General features: G+C 44.8%; 1 protein-coding gene across 1 annotated transcript in view; it reads left to right on the top strand.

Annotated features, from left to right (window-relative positions):
* The window catches only part of ULK2 (unc-51 like autophagy activating kinase 2), an 87,564-nt gene extending 72,453 nt beyond the window's left edge, over positions 1-15,111 (top strand). The window contains exons 18-27 of the mRNA XM_087825799.1: positions 610-896; positions 1,738-1,925; positions 2,305-2,408; positions 5,765-5,914; positions 7,479-7,684; positions 9,254-9,432; positions 9,855-9,973; positions 10,719-10,876; positions 12,629-12,764; positions 13,569-15,111. Of these exons, the coding sequence (XP_087681925.1) occupies positions 610-896; positions 1,738-1,925; positions 2,305-2,408; positions 5,765-5,914; positions 7,479-7,684; positions 9,254-9,432; positions 9,855-9,973; positions 10,719-10,876; positions 12,629-12,764; positions 13,569-13,627 (1,586 nt within the window). The 3' untranslated portion in view covers positions 13,628-15,111. The remainder of the gene's footprint in view (positions 1-609; positions 897-1,737; positions 1,926-2,304; positions 2,409-5,764; positions 5,915-7,478; positions 7,685-9,253; positions 9,433-9,854; positions 9,974-10,718; positions 10,877-12,628; positions 12,765-13,568) is intronic.
* The last annotated feature ends 3,377 nt before the right edge of the window (positions 15,112-18,488 follow it).

The raw sequence follows: 18,488 nt of genomic DNA, 5'->3' as shown, positions 1-18,488 counted from the left end.
GGAATTGAACCCAGGACCCTTTAGTCCTTGGGCCGATGCTCTAACCACTGAGCAACCGGCCAGAGCAAGCTTGTTGTTATTTTTAAACAAATAAAATCCAGGAAAGGTGTATTATCTAATTCTCTTTCTTACACTTTATATATTTTAAATAAGGAATTATTCTGGGTTAATTTGAAAAATTTATTTTAGTTGTGATGTGAGAAAAGGGAATAATCACATTGCTAAACCCAAGTATGTGTTTATGTAAAGGGTAGAAGTCATCTTGTTCATTGTAGGTTTTTATTGTTTTCATTAACCTGAACCATTTATTATACAGTTCTCTTTGGTCCTAATTAGACCTTGCATTAATCTGAGTTATGTGGTAGCTGCTGATAAACAGCTGATATACCCGTTATCCAGTTCCATGTCCTGAGAGTACCAGTGACGGATGTTCTTGTCACTGTAAAGTATGCCAAAAAATAGTCTCCTGCCAATAAACACTTTAAGAATATCTCACGAAAAATAAGACATTCACTGGAATTCTCATTTTAAGAATTGTGTTCTGAATTTTTATATTTCTGCCATGTACGTCTTCCCATTGGGCTAACACTGCATCCGTTTTCTCGGTAGGTTCTTCAGTGCCGCAGGCTCAGTCACCACAGTCTTTCTTACTGGGTGCTCGACTGCAGAGTGCCCCCAGCCTCACTGACATCTACCAGCACAAGCAGAAGCTCAGAAAGCAGCACTCTGACCCTGTGTGTCCGTCCCACACTGGGGCTGGGGGCAGCCACTCCCCTCAGCCCAGTCGGCCTGGCAGCCTGGGGACTTCTCCCACCAAACACATGGGGTCCTCTCCGCGGAGTTCTGACTGGTTCTTTAAAACCCCTTTGCCTACCATCATTGGCTCTCCCACTAAGGTGTGTTTATTAAGCCCTTTGTAAGTACCTAAGTCTTTGTTAATTTAACATTTGCAAAGTGGAGCATAGGCTGCGGATAGAGTGCCAAGTTCAGCAACAGACCACAGAGGATTTGAAACAGAGGTCTTTACTCACAGGCCCTGAAAGAAATGCCCTGCACACCTTGGGGCGGGGGCACACAGGGATGTCAAAACAGGAAGCAGACAGGGAGAGACAGGATCTGGGCGCATGCCTTTATTAGGGTTCATGGGTAGAGTGTTTCGGGGTCCCTGGCTAAGGCTGGATTGGTCGATTCAAACCAAAAGAGCAGGGTTCTGGTAAGCTCCATGGGGCCTTATCTAAGGTGTGCACAGGAGGGAGATCCTGGGAAGTGCGGTGTTACATCAGGAGCTTACGTTTGCTCCTGATGCAGAGGGCTGCTATCTGGAGCCTGCACTTGCAGGGGGCGAGTGTCAGTTTAAGGTTCCTGAGCCCACTTGGCCAAACAGAATGGATGCTGAGGCGGCAGTACCGTGTAGCTTAGTGAACTCCGTGCAGTAGGTCATGAGCTAGTATAGTAAGGACTTTATGGAAAGGACTTAGGATAAGAATAGCTACAATTTATCAAGCACTTGGGATGTGCCAGGCACAGCGTAGGTCCTTTACTTGATGAATGCTTTATGTATGTTACCCCACTGAGTTGTGCATGGTCATAGAGGCTGTAAGGAGGAGAGCCAGTGTTTGAGTCCAGGTCTACGGACTGCAAGGGAGTCTGTGCTCCTGGCTGCTGGGCCATGCAACCTGACAGCACTGAATGCTTTACATACACATCATAATAACCAGCCCACATATGTTTCTTTAGGCCACTGCTCCTTTCAAAATCCCCAAAACACAAGCATCTTCCAACCTGCTAGCCTTGGTTCCTCGTCATGGGCCTTCGGAAGGGCAGTCTAAAGATGGGAATACCCCACGCGAATGCTCTCACTGCCTCTTAGTACAAGGAAGTGAGAGGCAGACGTCTGAGCAGCAAAACAAGGCAGTGTTTGGCAGGTAAAAGACACCGGGCCCTTCAGCTTTGAACGTGAAAGCTGTAATGTACATACATTTCTGTTATAAAACCAACCAGACCAAATTAGTTTAACAGCTGGATATGAACTGTATATGTTTAGAATCTCTGAAAACCATAGATGCTTCCTGTAACTATAAATACAGAGCTCTTGCTGAATTTCCTGAATATCTATTTCTGCCTTTTGTTTATTTTTGTTAATGAAGTTTATCTCTACCTTGAATTGTTTGGCATCTACTTTTTGTCTCCTTGTTCTCTGACTTCCCACTGACCCTTTTATGGCTTGGCTTACATCCTTACTATGCAAATGTATGGATTTTTTAAAAGTGTACTTTTTGTTATTAACATGACTCTTCTTTTCAGATCTGTCAGTACTGGGAAATTATCTGATCAACAAGTAAAGACACCTCTAGGTGGACATCAGGGCAGCACAGACAGTTTAAATACAGAACGACCAATGGATATAGGTAAGAAAAACCTGTTTGTTTTCAGGGGACAGGGAGCAGGTAATTTGTTAGCATCTGCATTAATTTCCTGTTGCTGCTGTAACAAATGACCATAAGCTAAAAACAACATCCATGCATTATCTTACAGTTCTGGAGATCAGAAGTCTGGGCTAGTCAGGTGCTAAGGTGCCTGCCGCGTTCCTCCTGCAGGCTCTGGGGAGAACGCATTTCTTTGCCTCCCCCAGCTTCTAGAGACTGTGTTCATCCTTGGTGCTGCCCCTTCCATCCTGAAAGTCAGCAGTGGCCGGTCTAGGTTCTGACCTGCCTCCCTTGTGATTACATTGGACCCATTGTGTAACCCAGGACTATTTATTTTAAGGTCTGTTGATTCGCAACTCTAGTTCCATGTGCCACTTTAACTTCCTTTTGCCACATAGCGTGGCCTATTTAAAGGCCCCAGGGGTTAGGACATGTCATCTTTGGCTGGGGCTGGAGGTAACTGTTCTACTCACCTGCTTCTGGTGATTGAGAATGAACTTACTGGCCTAGATTTCTTCATCCTGCGCCTGCCATTCCATCTTTCTCAGTAGCCCATTAAGATGGGCTTGTTCCATATCTTGATGATCAATAGCTTGTGAATTAGAAGGAATTCTGACCAAGGTTATTTTTTATCAGTAGGATAGTACTGACTAAATTTAGGCTCACCACCATTTCTTATGCAGCAAGTAGATCCTCTAAAGAACCGTAGGTCCCTGAGCTTCTTGGCCATTTCAGAGTTGTTCCAGGGACTGTTATGTCTATAAATGCACATCTGTATTACTTGGACTGCTTGTCAAAAAATAAAAACAAGGAAGATTCTAGACCCTAACCCCAACTTGTTTAATCAGACTTTCTGGCAGTGGATTCTAGGAGTCTGTATCTTTAATAAGCTCCCTACATGTTTACCAAGTACACTGAAGTTTCAGAATCACAAGTCATAACTATTGCCCAGCCAGTGTGGGTCAGCAGTTGAGCATCGGCATAGGATCCAGGAAATCAAGGTTCGATTCCCGGTCAGGGTACATGCCTGGGTTTCGGGCTCAATCCCCAATCAGGGCGGTGCAGGAGGCAGCTGATCAATTACTCTCTCATCACTGATGTTTCTGTCTCTTTCCCTCTCCCTTCCTCTCTCTGAAATCAGTATAGACTTTTTTTTTTAAATCATAATTATTAATTAAGATGTTTACACAGGAGTAAGAAATGTGTCAACATACAGTAGTGGCTCAACTCCCCATTCTCTTTAATAGCTCAGAGTTTTTACTATTTTACACACCTTTAAGCATGCCAAATATATAGAGCTAGTACAGGAACTTGAAGCCACAAAGAATTTCTGAGAATTGGTTTCCTCTGGGGCCAAGGTCTCATGACCTAGGAGCTGTGACATGGGAACCAATGGCAGAGGTCTCTTGTGACACAGTATAATTTTTTAATTGACTTTCCCATGAGCATCTGAAGGGGCAAATATCTAGACTAGCAAATAACTGATTGAACATGATCTCTAATCCGAAGGGAATATTGTGTTGTAAGACTTACTGTTTCACTCCACTTGCTGCTTGCTTGCATGGTTCTGAAGAGAAGTCTGCTGTAATTCTTATCCTGCTCCTCTGCGGGTGAGGGTGTTTTTCTCTCCCAGCTTCTGATGTTCCTACTGTGCATGTTACTCGTTTGTAGTCGTCCTGCAGTTTCTCAGATATTCCGTAGTTTTTGTTTCTGTTCTTTCATTCTTCTTTCTCTCTGCTTTTCAGTTTTGGAAGTTCCTGTTGACAGATCTTAGAGCTGATTCCTCAGCCATGTCAGGTCTGTCTACGAGCTCTTCAGATGCATTGTTCGTCTGTTACAGTGACTTTGACTTGGGGGCGTTCCCTTTTTATTCCTTCTTAGTTGCCATCTCTCTGCCTATGTTGCCCATCTGTTCTTGCATATTGTTTACTTTTTCCGGTATCTGCACTATACCTGAGTCTGGTTCTGATGCTCACTCTATCTCTTCAAACTGCTTTTACCTGTTAGCTTGCCGTTTAATTTTTTGTTGAAAGCCAGACATGATGCACTAGAGAAAAGGAATTGAGTTAAATAGTGTGAAGTTTTTTGTTAATCTAGCTAGGAGTTAGGCTGTTTAGTGTTTGCTGTGGCTATAGGTTTTTATGAACCTGTTTTTCTGCTGTTAATTAGATGCTTTGAGTTTGTTATGCTCTGTTGCAGAGAAGATGGACACATCAGTGTCTCTCATTTAAATTTATGGTCTATGTTGTTAATTCCTGCCTCCATTCTGTGATCTCAGAACTGTAATGTTTTTCAGATGCTTGAGTGTGAAAACGCTTTGGACAAGTTTTCTTGATTCTGCTTAGTTTGGTGGATGGGAGATTTTTCACCTTCTCTTCATTTAGCCCAAGTTCAGCCCATCAGGCCCCTTTGACACCTGTCCCAACTCCCTTTCTTCCTGGCGGTTGTGAGTGTGTGATCCTAAGGCTTAATATTTGTATACTTTGACTCAATTTTCAACATCCATCTACAGCTCTGTTGCTATGGAGACTCCTGATCCCCTTCAGCTTTACCTCAAATTTTTATTCCCTGTTCTTGGTTTCCACTTTTTCAAATTATCCTCAATAGGTGTGACTGCAGTTTTTGTTGTTGCTGCTGTTTTAATCCTCACCTGAGAATATGTTTTTATCGCTTTGGTTTTTTTTTTTTTGAGAGAGAGAGAGGGAGAGAAACATCGATGTGAGAGAGAAACATCAAGTGGTTGCCTCCTGCATATGCGCCCCTACCAGGGATCGAACCTACAACCTTTTGGTGTGTGGGATGACACTCTAATCATCTGAGCCACCTGGCCAGGGCCAATTCTTATATTTAAAAAAATTTTTTTTGTTAATTCTCGCCTGAGGATATTTTTCCTATTGCTTTTCAGAGAGAGTGGAATGGAGGGAGATGGGAGGGGAGAGAGAAACAGTGATGTGAGAGAGACACATCAACTGGGTGCCTTTTGCACACACCCCAACCAGGGGCAAGGAGTGAAAGACTGCAACCCAGGTACCTCCCCTTGACTAGAACCGAACCCACAACCCTTCGGTGCTCCGGCTGACGCTCTAACCAGTGAGCAACGCCGGCCAGGGCCAGTTGATGTATTTTAAGTATAAAGAACTAACTGAGCACTAGGCTTTGGTGTGAAGAGGAGTCATAGCCATGAAGAGATTACTATAAAATATTTTAATGGGTATCTGTATTGAAAGCTTATTGTAAAAAAAAGAAACTTAGTATAAAAGTAAAGGTTCCCCTATAATCCCACCCCCAAATATAAACATTATCAAAGTAAAGTAACTTCTTGTAACTTTCTGTGGCAGCCCCTGCAGGAGCCTGTGGTGGTGCACTGGCGCCTCCCGTGGGAATAGCAGCAAGTTCCAGGGCTGTCCTGTTCACTGTGGGATCTCCTCCCCACAGTGCCACAGCCCCCACTTGTACCCACATGGTCCTACGAACAAGGACAACCTCAGGTGAGGAATTGTCTTGCTACAATCTTTGGCTTGTGTTTGGAGTATAGTGTCCGGATAATGACTTAGTGGTGTAACTTAACTAAATCATTTAATGTCTCTGGAATTCAGTTTTTCTTTCCAATCCATAGAAATAACTATTTTCTTTACCTTAAAGGGTTATAAGGAATAAATGAAGCAATATTTGTGGGGGGAAAAACCTTTATAAAACAAAAGCCTTACATTACATATTTGTAATGATATGTAATATTATAGCATTAGACTATAAGTATGACTTTCGATGATGAAGCAGCTGTGCATATATGATCTTGCATATACTGAAGGCTTATTTTAGTACATCCAGTCAAGTTTTTAAAAATGATAGGTTGTTGTTTATCTTTGTTTTGTTTATTTCACAGCCTAAGTTTTACATTTGTTTTTGTACTTTGGTTCCCGATCTTTGCACTTAATCCTATATACATTTAGACAGGCTAATAGATTGGTTTTATCATTCATACTCTATAAATAGGTTATTAATACTAACACTTAAGAAAGTATTTAGATTGGACGTGGGATGAGAAATCATTTGACATTACTTCATATATTGCACTGTGTCATTTAAGTTCTCATATGCTAAATAAGGTACTAATCAAGATTCAGTAGATCAGCAGAGGATATAAATAGATAACAAGAGAGCAATGAGAGCTAATGATCTTGTTTTTAAGATTTTAAAAGCATTAAGTAATAATAAAGTAACATTTTATACCTATTATCTAAACCAGTATTTAAAACAGTAGAATATCCAGTGTTGTTGAGGTTAGCGGGCTCTGTGTGCTGGCTCACAGCAGCTTTAGAAAGTAGTACAGTCCTTACAAAGAGCTGTTAAAAATGTTTATGATATTTTCTCTATGGTAATCCCATTCCTGCTTATAACACCACTTTGGAGTATTAATCACAAATAAATAATTCAAAAGGGGGAAAATTTGGATTTTATTGAAGTATTATTTGTAGTATAAAAAAATCAGAAATAGTATAAATGCTTTCAGATAAGCATTATGTATATAAATTTAATTAACCACAATTGCATCCACTGAGTTTTATAATTATGAAGACTGGAGAGAGAGAAAGAAATGTATATGCTATAAATTAAGCCCTGGCCAGTGTGGCTCAGTGGTCAGAGTGTGGCCTGCAGGCTGAAGGGTCCCAGGTTCGATTCCAGCCAGGGGCATGTACCTGGGTTGCAGGTTCATCTCCGGCCCTGGTCAGGGCATGTTTGGGATACAGCCAATCGATGTGTCTCTCTCACACTGATGTTTCTCTCTCTCTCTGAAAAGCAATGGAAAAAATATCCTCAGGTGAGGTTAAAAAAGCAGTATTTAAAAAGTGGCTGTGATGAAGTCTGAAATATACATGTCAACAAGGAATAAAGGTGAACGTGGCAAAATAAAACCTATTGATATGTTCCCGTAGGGGATCAGTCGCTTTTCGTCTAACATTTCCTCTGTCCGTTTGTAGTAGGAGTGGGCATGGAGGCCCTGGCTCCGTGCACTCACTGTGGGCACTGTGCCTGTGTCCCGTTTCCTTGCAGTGGGCTCCAGCAGCTCTGGAGGCTCCCTGTGCTCCGCAAGTGGCCGAGTGTGTGTGGGCTCCCCGCCTGGGCCTTGCTGGGGGTCTCCTCCGGGAACAGAGGCGGCTCCTAGCCTGAGATACATGCCTTATGGTGCTTCACCCCCCAGCCTGGAGGGGCTCGTCACCTTTGAAGTCCCTGAACTGCCAGAGGAGACACTGATGGAGGTAGAGATCATTGTGATGTTGATCTGTAGGAGAATGTTCTAGTGATGACACAAGAACAAAAGACTCTCAGAAGTTCTGAAGTTCTTTTCTTCTCTTTAACTGACCTTTTCTATTTGAAAAACATTGCTGACATATTTTTAGAATAATGTTGACCATGACACTCATTCATAGTAAGCTTTGGTTGATAGGAAGTTACACATAGATTTTGTATTCTTAATTTTTTAATCTGAAGTTTATTTACTATTTATGTGACTTCCAAAGTATAATCTTTCTCCTAAAGCCATAACTTTTTTATTCTCAAAGCTTCTTTTTCCTCATAAGATAAAAATAATACAGTTAAACTCAGGTTTTAAAATAAAAAGCATGATGCTAGATTTGTCAGTAACACTGGAAAATAAATCTGCCAGGCAGGCTGGATGCTCACTTACATTTGTAGCCCTGTACCTTCCCTCCTGGACCCAGCTCTACGGGGAAAGACACATCATCACCTGAAGATTGCTGAGCGCCAGTCCAGAACAAGAGAAGTTAATTTTGATTCCAAAGATGACCTCCTGACCCGACTCTGGGACAGCATCCGGCAGCTGCACCGGGTCCTTGGTCCCTGAGTACAATGCCAACTTGGTCTGCATTTCAAACTAAAACAAGTCATTCTCTGGACCAACTAAAGAATAAATTTTCTCTCTGTGCTGGTCCTTTTAACATTTCTATTTTGTGTGAATGAGAATTAAATATTTCACATAAAAGTTTCACTGCATAAGAACTTTAGTAGTGATTTTGAAAGTTTGTAATACAATCTGAGACTGGAAAAGCAACCTTCAGAGTTTTTTCAGTCTCCATCAGATTTGACATAAATTACGTCCGGATGCGTGTGGAGGGTCACTGGCGAAGCCAGTGTGTGGGAACACGTGGCCCAGTGCTCTGTCACAGGGCCGACCGTTGGGAGCTGATGGGATAAGTCTCTCTAGGAAAACGGTTCTCGTCATTTTTCAACCATAAAAGGAGAGTGAGAAGCTTAATCTTACGTGAGATTTCAAAATATATTTATAGCTAAAAATAAATCTCAAAACATTAATTTTGGAATACCTATTTTCAGTGTATGCTCAGCTTTGGTGTTAGGAATCGTGTTAACTGAAAAGCCACCAGAAACTAAAATAAAGCATTTCTGAAATTGTAAGTCAGTAGAATTCACTAAACCATCAAGAAGTATGGTTTACTGGGCTGAAGATCCTTGTAATCTTGGTATATGTTTTATCATGATTTTGTCGCATGTATAGCAATTTAATCATTCAGCATTTCATTTTTTTTCTGGTAAAAGCACAGTGGCCTCATATCTTTGAGGTTCAGTTTTGTGAGTGCTCTCATATATTACACACAAACGTGCTCGCATCCACATTTGGTTTTATTTGTGTTTATTTTCTCACTAGTTTCCTGGAATTTAAAATTTTTCACCTCCTTTGATCACTCTAATATAAGTATAGAACAATGTTAGCAGTGCCGTGGTGTATATACAGTTGAGTACACACCTCTTCTTTACCTAAAAGTTTCTAAGACAAACTGGCTTTGCTGCAGCGAGAACACACAGACACCTTACGCCACCTGAATGTGATGCTGCTGTTCACTGAGTGTGTGCTGGACCTGACAGCAGTGAGGGGGGGCAGCCCAGAGCTGTGCACATCCGCCGTCTCCTTGTACCAGATCCAGGAAAGTGTGGTTGTGGACCAGATCAGCCAGCTGAGCAAAGACTGGGGGTAGGTGCCCTTTGCCATTTATTTCCAGGTTCTGTATGCTTTCTGTAAAGTTGCGTCTGCGATGGGAGGCCTGGTCATCCACTGAAGAACCTATCTTGTTATTAAAGGTGACAAGGAAGTCCCTAAGTTATGTCTTCGTGCTAGATTTACTGCATTAGCTGAGACTTGGAGGTTTACCCTGCAAATTATACTGTTGAGGGTATTTGATAGAGGTCATACTGATTTCTGAGTGTATTGTACTCAAAGTACACACACCTTTTTCCATGCCAAAACATCTCCCATCAGGAGTTACCTGTGCATTAAAAATACCAAGGCATGTGCTGTTCCCTAGAAGGGCTGCTTTAGTGGTGAAGTGATGTGGAGAGAGCCGTGTCCACGTTTGGCTCACGGGGTAATGCTCTGCTTGCTGTCTTCCGGCACAGGCGGGTGGAGCAGCTGGTGCTGTACATGAAGGTGGCGCAGCTGCTGGCGGCCTCGCTGCACCTTGCTCAAGCCCAGGTCAAGTCCGGGAAGCTGAGCCCGTCCACGGCGGTGAAGCAAGGTATGGGTGCAGTGCTGGAGCTGCCCTGCCCTCACTCTAAGGAAGCTCCTGATGACAAACCCGTTACACATTTTTAAAGGGAAAGGATGCCGGCTTTCCTGTTTTCTTGTTTTTGCCAATGAGAAGTGCTTTATCCAATCTTCTAAACGGAAAGAGAGCATCTGAAAGAATCTGATTTCCAGTCATTTAAAATATATATAGTGTTACCTCGGTTTTCAAACGTCTCCGTTGACGCACGTTTCGGTTTACAAACGCCGGTAACCAGGAAGTAAATGCTTGTGTTTTCAAACACGCCACATGGCTTCCGCTGAGTGCAAGATCCTGAGCCCTAGCTGTCAGCTGTTGCTCCCTCGGGTTTCGAATGTTTCAGAACTCCAGCCGTCTTCCGGAACGGATTACATTCAAAAACCGAGGTACCACTGTATATATCTTTATTGATTTCAGAGAGAGGAAGGGAGAGAGAGAGACAGAAACATCAATGATGAGAGAGAGTCATTGATCAGCCACCTCCTGCACAACCCCCGGCTGGGGATCTAGCCCGCAACCCGAGTATGTGCCTTGACCAGGAATCGAACTTTGATCTCTTAGATCATAAGTCAATTCTCAACTGCTGAGCCATGCTGGCTGGGCTCCAGTCACTTTTTTTTTTTAATGATCCTTTAGTGTCACTTTCCTTAAATCAGCAGGAAAGGTGCATGTGACTTTATTTCTGGAGGAAAATTAAAATTAATTCTCTTCTTTTCAGTTGTCAAAAATCTGAATGAACGATATAAATTCTGCATCACCATGTGCAAGAAACTTACAGAAAAGCTGACTCGTTTCTTCTCTGACAAACAGAGATTTATTGATGAAATCAACAGTGTAACTGCGGAGAAACTCATCTATAATTGTGCTGTAGAAATGGTAACGCTTTCTAAGGTTTACTGTTGTATGATACCACTTGAAGAGTGTCTTTTCAATTGAATGCCTATTGGACATTCTCTGGCCCTTTAAAAAGAGCTTATGCTCCCCCAAGTATTGTGACCACCTCTTACCAACCTTGGACTTAATGTTGAAGTAACACAGTAAGTAGCATTGGTTCCCACATTTGGTAAAGTTCTGCTATACTTCTTAAAAATTACTAACATGAGGCATGGTCTCATCATTTCATAGTTTGCATCTAAAAGCTCAGCTGGATCTGTTTCTACAATATTAGAAATTGTGGCTTGATAAACATTAGGAAAAATACTGCCCTGTTAATCCACAAGAATTTATGTACTCAGGTTCCTTAGGTATAGACGCAGTAAAATCTGCTTTCACATTGTCTGTTATCCTATTGGAAAGCGTTCGTTTTCTGTCTCATGGGGAAAAAATTGCTCTAAAGTGTAGGTGAAACTAGGAACTGTTAAAGAATAGTGGTAAAAAAATTAACTATTGACCAGTCTTATTTTTACCACATCAACATAACAGACCTCCTTTCTCCCCCAGTGTGTTTCCTTTGCTCTGGACTGTTACAGCACAGCCTTGGACTTAACTTGGAAAGCCATTATAATAAAAAGTCATGGAAATAGCTTTGGACTGTTGACATGAATAATATGCATTGTATCACTCTATGCCAAATTAAGACATCACACATCGTTGTTTATAGACGTTGTGCCAGGAGAAATGTCCGCCCCAAAGGAATATGGTGTCTCTCCTCTGACAGTACGAGCCATGTGACTTCAACGGGCCCTCCCTTTGCCCTGGCTGCTTAGCAAGCTTAGGGATGTTACCACTTCTGTTTAGTTATTTCTTCCTTTTCCTGGCTCTGATTTTCTATACACATTTTATTTATCTTACTGTATGTGGCTTTAAATTATTTTTTGACAGAAACAGAACATATTGACAAGTATATCAGGGTGCTGGATTAATGACGATCCAGGCATTTAATTATTAAAGAGAAAATCAGAATGCTGTTGGGAAAGCTCAAATACTCATAGCCCTGTGCGTAACGCTACTGTCCCCTCATGTTGGAGAGCCCCATGCATCTGTCCATCCCCTCCCTAAATTCTTGGGCAAGTGACCTGGCCCAAGCGTCACTTGATGGTGATTCCCTGACCTCCACTTCCTCCCATGGTCGGGTGGGATGCACTTCGTGTGTGTCCTGTGACATCTGGGGCTTCCTCCCAGAACACACGTGTCCCTGGGAGTCTGAATGGTAGGTCACGCAAGCCCCTCCCCCAGACTCTGAGCTCCTGTCCTTGTGTGCCCAGTGCCTGGCACTTAGTAGGTGCTCAGTGAATATCTCTGAAGGAGTGTGGTTGACTATACCAGACAGTTGTTTAAAAGAAGAAGCTGAAAATGACTTTTAACATTATTTAATTTTATTATAACAAACTCTACCTTAATGAAATGCCAGGTTACCCTAGTGTGAAAGTGTATGTATAAAATAAACTTTTTATTGACGTCATAGGAGAGCCATTTAGAAATATAAATTCCAGGAGTCATGAATGTCGGAGAACAAGAAGGTTGTGTTTGAATGCAAAAGAACTTGTTTGGAGGCTCCTTTACATTGGTAGATTGTATCATTTGATGAAAATGTATTAATTTTAGATAGATCCACTTAAAGCTACATTGCCTGATGGATTTGTATTTTCTTGGAAAAGCTGAGACTCCTCATTTTGTTGACTGTGCCAGGTTCAGGCTGCGGCCCTGGATGAGATGTTCCAGCCCACGGAAGACATTGTTTATCGCTATCATAAGGCAGCCCTCCTCCTGGAAGGCCTGGCCAAGATCCTCCAGGACCCTGCTGACGTGGAAAGTGTGCATAAGTGTAAGTTGACTTAGAAGCTGTGTCTCCCATAGGCATAGTGGGAAGAGCTGAGAAAGTTTGGAGTCATGCTGCCTGGGTTTGGGTGCTGGTTTTCCAGTTGTGGGCAAGTCCCTTTCCCCCTCTGTGGCCTCAGTTTCTTCTGAAAGAAGGGATGGTGCCTGGTGTGCAGAGTTGCGAAGCTCAGGTGATGCTTGTAAAGTGCTGAGGGCCATTGTCATTACCCTTCCGTGTCTACTCCGCATTACTGTGTTGGTGGGCATGTGTCTGTGTTTGCAGAGAACTTTGTTTTTATTATTAAATAATAACGCAATTATTTTAGCCTTATGGGCTTGGTGACTGAGGATCCTTGAAGACCCTGTGTACCGCGTGTGTGGTATAGATGACAGACGGAGGTTGGTAGGATGCCGGGATGCTACATGTGTCACTTGTCAGATCCAGCACAGTGATCTGGTTTTCCAGGCGGAGGTGGTGGCCCTTGGAGTATATGTGGAATTACCACATTTTCAAGAGCTACAAGGGATGGCAAGTCTAAAGTTACTGGCAGTTGTGAGCAAGCTAGCTGTTAAAATCTAAATGTTCATCTAACATGCTAATCTAAGTTTTGCCAATGTGCCGTGCTGAACACAGGTTGTAGCTAAGCAGTTGCCAGGGACAAAGAAGAAAAAGTGTTTAAAACTTAGCTTTGGGCTGGCACAGAGCAGAGATGATGATGTGGGTCGAGTTAGTGATTTTTATTAGATTTTCTTTCCTTGGTTTTGAGAATGTAAATGGTCTTTATTGTGCTTTACTTTCTTTTGTTTCTAGATAAGTGTAGCGTGGAGAGAAGACTGGCAGCTCTCTGCTGTGGGGCCCCGGTGACGTGAGCAGCCGCAGGCCCCCAGGGCACGTGCGGGGTGTGCGGGTGCATCTGGCGTGCGGCCTGGGCTCCGTGGGCCCATCCCCAAGAAACTGCAGGTTCTTGCCTGGTGACTACCAAAGAACAAGCAGTGATTTCAAAACAAAAACAATCCAAAAACTACATATTGTAGGAAATCTGCCTTATTGGAGAAGTCACCCCTTCCTTTCCCTTTGTAGAAGCAGAAGCAAGAGTGTCGCACTTGGTAAATAAATGTACCTTAGCCCTAGAGTCACCAGCACATTTATTCTTACAGATAATTAAGGGTGAGGCAGTGCAGAGCAGTGTGTGGAATTCCACGTGTTTACTGAGGTGTAAAAGTAGAAAAACTCCACGGCCCATCCAGGCAGTTTGGTACTTGGGGTGAGTGTCTAAATCTGAGCATGACCCTTAAATAGCTCAGGAGGAACTAGCGTGAGAAGACACAAAGGTGGCTCTTAGAAGGCCTTGTGAAATCTTCAGCGTGATCTCATATGGACTCTCGTTAATCTTCCAAAATCTTTCATATATTGCACTAATTTATTAAAACAACTCTGTATTGGATTTTGCAACTTAAAACTAACTGAGGCACAGTGGACTATTTAAGAAATGGTTAATTGTATACACACACCCTTCCCAGAACCACACGGATCTCTGGTGACTTTGCCGAGCTGAGAGCTTAGCCCACCTACTCCTTGTGTTTTTCAACCTCTTCACCTGCACCCTTGGGTTTTCTCCGTGATGTTTTGAGGTGCGGCCGTCTGCACAGGTTGCATACCTCACTGTGCATGCGGATGCGCACCGATGCCTGGGCTGCTCGCTTACTAACGGCTGCTTTATTGGGCAGTATTAGGAAAAATGTCATTTGGGACACCCTCAAGAATTCTAAAAGGGCCAACAGCATTGGTGACCCGAGGGCTTGTTAATGGTGTGGACTTCGTACATGAAATTAGTGACAAGTGAGGTGTGTTTCCTCTGAGGACAAGGGCAGCTGTCTCCAGCCTAACACACATTTTCCACATTAATCCTGACGGCTCGCCACATAGCTAGTCATGGGGACTGGGGGCAGTTAACACCCCTCCAGAAATGGTTCCTACGTTGTGTATTATTTGGTTTCTTTTATTTACCTGCTTGAATACTTGAATAAACCATTCTCCAGTTTTAATTCTTTTATTTTAATCCTTTTAGACAATAAATCTGAACTCTTGACAAATTGCACAGGTCTTTGGCATTAATCTAATTTTAGTGTGCTGATAAAACAGACATGGCTTTCCTTTACTTTGACGAAGTAATGTAATTTTACCTTATTTATCTGATCAAAATCTAGCAGTTAATTTGAACATTTATTTATATGATGTTTGTATTCTTAGGTCTTTAATACAGTGTTTCTACCTCTCATTTGTAACTGCATGCATTATTCTTATAACTAGGTAAATTCTCCAAGTTGTTTCATAATAAACAGCCTTTTTATTATTGCCTGTACAGATGTAAATTAAGGTAAAATAAACCTTACAAATTCTTTCCAGGGTAAAGCTGGGTCCATGCTGCGTGGCTTTTCGAGGCAGGTCCTTTCTCCGTGAGCTTGGAGGCTTAGCCACGAATACACTTTGCCCGCCCAGGAGTTCAGACCCGGTAGCTGTCCGGGGCTGCCAGGAGCACAGACTGCAGCGAGGGTCGCTGCCCTCTGCAGGGGCTCTGGGCGCCCGCGCGGGTGATGCTCCCCTTGTGTAAATGTGAAGCGTGCGGGGTGATGGTTCTCAGTTATTGCTGTGCTGTTTCTGTTGACCCTCCAAGGGGTGGGCTCATGCTGGTCCCATCTCCCCTTCAATTATTTTTTAAACTCAGGATGAAACAGGTTCACGGGGAACGAGTGGCTGGAGTCTGGTCACTAGGAAGGGACTGCACCGCCTCTGTAGCCTCCCAGTTCTCTGTCCTCTTGTGTGACCAGGGCTTGTGGTAGGTGGTGTGTGTGAAACCGAAGTCTGAGCAGCAGGGAGGAGCATGCTGTAAGTCCATGAATAAAGTTCTGATTGTACTTCCATTATCAAGGCGAATTGTTTGAGATTTTGCCTTGATTATAGCAATAATAAACAAGTACTTTGTTCCCGTGAGTTTTTTTTAATTTCATATTATCTGTTTCATAGCATAGAAATTGACCAGTTCATACATTCATGGGTTCATGTGCATATTCAAGCCACAGCCTGGGAAGTTATTGATCACACAAGGGTAAATCAATGAATTGCTATTGGCTCTTCCTGCTGTGAGTTTGCTTTAATCGCACCCTGTGCTAGACCTGCTGGGCCCCTTAGTCACACGCTCCCCTCTCCCCACCAGGAGGGAGAGCAGAGCAGCCAGTGTTGGTCCCCACTGGAGTCGGGAGAGGAGCCAGGAGAGGGGTTTACTGTTCGGGGTGGGTAGCCTCAGCCTCCACTGGGTAGGAAGGAGGATGCCGAGTAGCACGTAGTGGACAAGAGGCCAAGACTCAGCGTCTAAAGAATTCTTGAGGTGGTGGAGTGGCCCGCGCCCAGGCCTTGGAGGTAAGTTCCCACGTCAGTGTGCTTCCTCCTCGAGGGCTTCTGTAGGAATCTCAAACTCTGCCTGGGTAAAGCGGGCGGTGCCTTCTCAGAGGACTGCCTGCTGGGCACTTCATAGGCAGCAGCTGCTGCTCAGAGAGCTGGAGGCGGCTCCGCTGGTCGGTGCATCTTCGGAGTCTCTGCCCACTGCTGCTTAGCCGGACGACTCACATCCTGCCCTGAAACCGAGTCCACCCGAGACTCTTCATTGGTCGGTAAAACTGTGAAAGCGCTTTCTTTGGGAGAGGGGCCAGAATGGTATTCTCCTCACCCGCGTCTGAGAACACTGCATCAGAGGCTCCCCACCCAGGAAAGCGCTGCGCTAGAGCCTGACAGTCGTTCCCTGGGATGTCCGCTGTTGTGAAAGGCCACGCCAAGCAGTGCAGACTCGGTGTGAGTTCAGGGAGCTCACTCCGCCAGGCCAGCGGGTGCAGAGCCAGCTGCGGGCAGCGCACGGTGGGCAGAGGCTGTGCCCTGAGGACCAGGCGCACGCCCGGTACGAGGCTCTGCATTCTGCAGGCGGAACTCACTGTATGTGTGTTTTCACAGGGGGCCTCTCGGCCCAGTTTTTAATGTTGCACATCTCTAAGGGGCCTCCTGAGTGTGGATCTGAGATGAGGCTGATGTGACTAGACTCGGGCTTCCGGTCACCCTTGGCACGGGGGCTCCTCTGAAGTTTGCACTGAGGGAGTTGCAAGGCACACAAGGATTGTATTAGGAGGCACAGTATTGCTTTGATTTTCTTGTGCAGCTGCCCCGTGTCCTCCGAAGCCATCCTGTCCTTTAAGAGTTTGTTTACATCACTAGGGAAGGCCAACTGAGCACTAGCTTACTGAAAACTTCCCCAGCCCTGGCCAGTGTGCTCAGTGGTTAGCGCGTCAGCCTGGGGACTGAAGGGTCCTGGGTTCTCTGGCGAAGGGCACGCACCTCGGTCGCAGCTGGATCCCTGCTGGTGAGGAGGCACATGGGAGGCAGCCAGTCGATGTGTCTCTCACTTCAGTGTTTCCCTCTCTCCCCTTCCACCCTGAAAAGCAATGGAAAAGTATCCTTGGGTGGGGGTTAAAAAAAACCCGTTCTCCAGTCCTGGGGCACGTGGTCCTGCAGGTGTCAGACCACCGCTGTCCCTTGCACAGCGGTGTGTCCGTGGGCACCTTCCTAACCCCTGTCAGACGGGAAAGGGACGGCTCCTAGCTGGTGGGACTGAAGCAGGTTAGGAAGTGGGAAGTGCCCTGAACAGCCCAGCGCGGGCAGGCCTCAGGAGCCCCCCTGCTCCTTGCTGCTTTGTCTCAGAGGGGTGGGGACCGATTTGTCTTGCGTGGGGGGAAAGGCCTGGATTCAGGGCTCACTGGAACCACCCTTGCTCGAGTTAGACAATTTCTGAAAGGACTCAGCTGCTTGCCCTGGCCGGGTGGCTCGTTTGGAACACTGTCCCGTGCACCCAAAGGTTGCAGGTTCACCCAGTCAGGGCACAGACCTAGATTGAGGGTTTGATCCCCCTTTGGGGTGCGTACTGGAGGTGACTGGTCTGTGTTTCTGTCTCACATCAACATTTCTCGCTTGCTCGTGCGCTCTCTCCCTCTTCCCCCCCCCCCCCGAAATCAATTAAAAAAATCCTCAGGTGAGGATTTTAAAGAAAGGACACAGCTGCTTCCTTCTTCCCTGCTGTCCCACCGGGCACCCTGCTTCAAGGTATCCTTTAATGACCCTTTTAGGTCAACCAGGCAATTTTAATGAAATGTTTGTGTCAACCTAATATTTATTACTTTAGTTAATTCTCACAGTAACCCTTACATGCCTCACTTTACAGGTGGAAAAACTGACTTGGAGGGTAATTTTCCCAAGAGGAAAAGCCCATGACTAGGTAATGGTAGAGGCCGAGCCCTGCCAGGGGTTGGCTGCCGGCCGGCTGGGCTGGGAGCCGGGCACAGCGCCCTGCTCTCTGCCCAGTGCACCTGGAGGCCCACACCTGCTCCCCCCGTGTCCTGATGCCCCCTCCTGAGGGTGCACAGGAAGAGGGGACGAGGCAGTTGTATGCCATCTGGTGTCCAGATGCCTCCTGCTGGAGCTGTCTTCTACCTGCAGCAGGCAGACGTTTCCAGAAGCAGGTGAAGTCGGGTTGGTGCAGCCCCGTGGGGACAGGCTGGAGCCAGGGGCCGTGTCAGACACCCCCTGAAACTCAGCAAACTCGCGGATTTGGTTGACCCACCTCACAGTTTCCTTGCTTGTTTTTTGCATGTACCAGTGAAATCAAACAGCAGGGAATTGGGCCAGTCCCAG

This window comes from Miniopterus natalensis, chromosome 17, assembly GCF_054644295.1.
Source record: "Miniopterus natalensis isolate mMinNat1 chromosome 17, mMinNat1.hap1, whole genome shotgun sequence".
NCBI lineage: Eukaryota > Metazoa > Chordata > Mammalia > Chiroptera > Miniopteridae > Miniopterus > Miniopterus natalensis.
The sequence above is the reverse complement of the archived record's forward strand: the minus strand, read 5'-3'. Positions and strand labels throughout refer to the sequence as shown.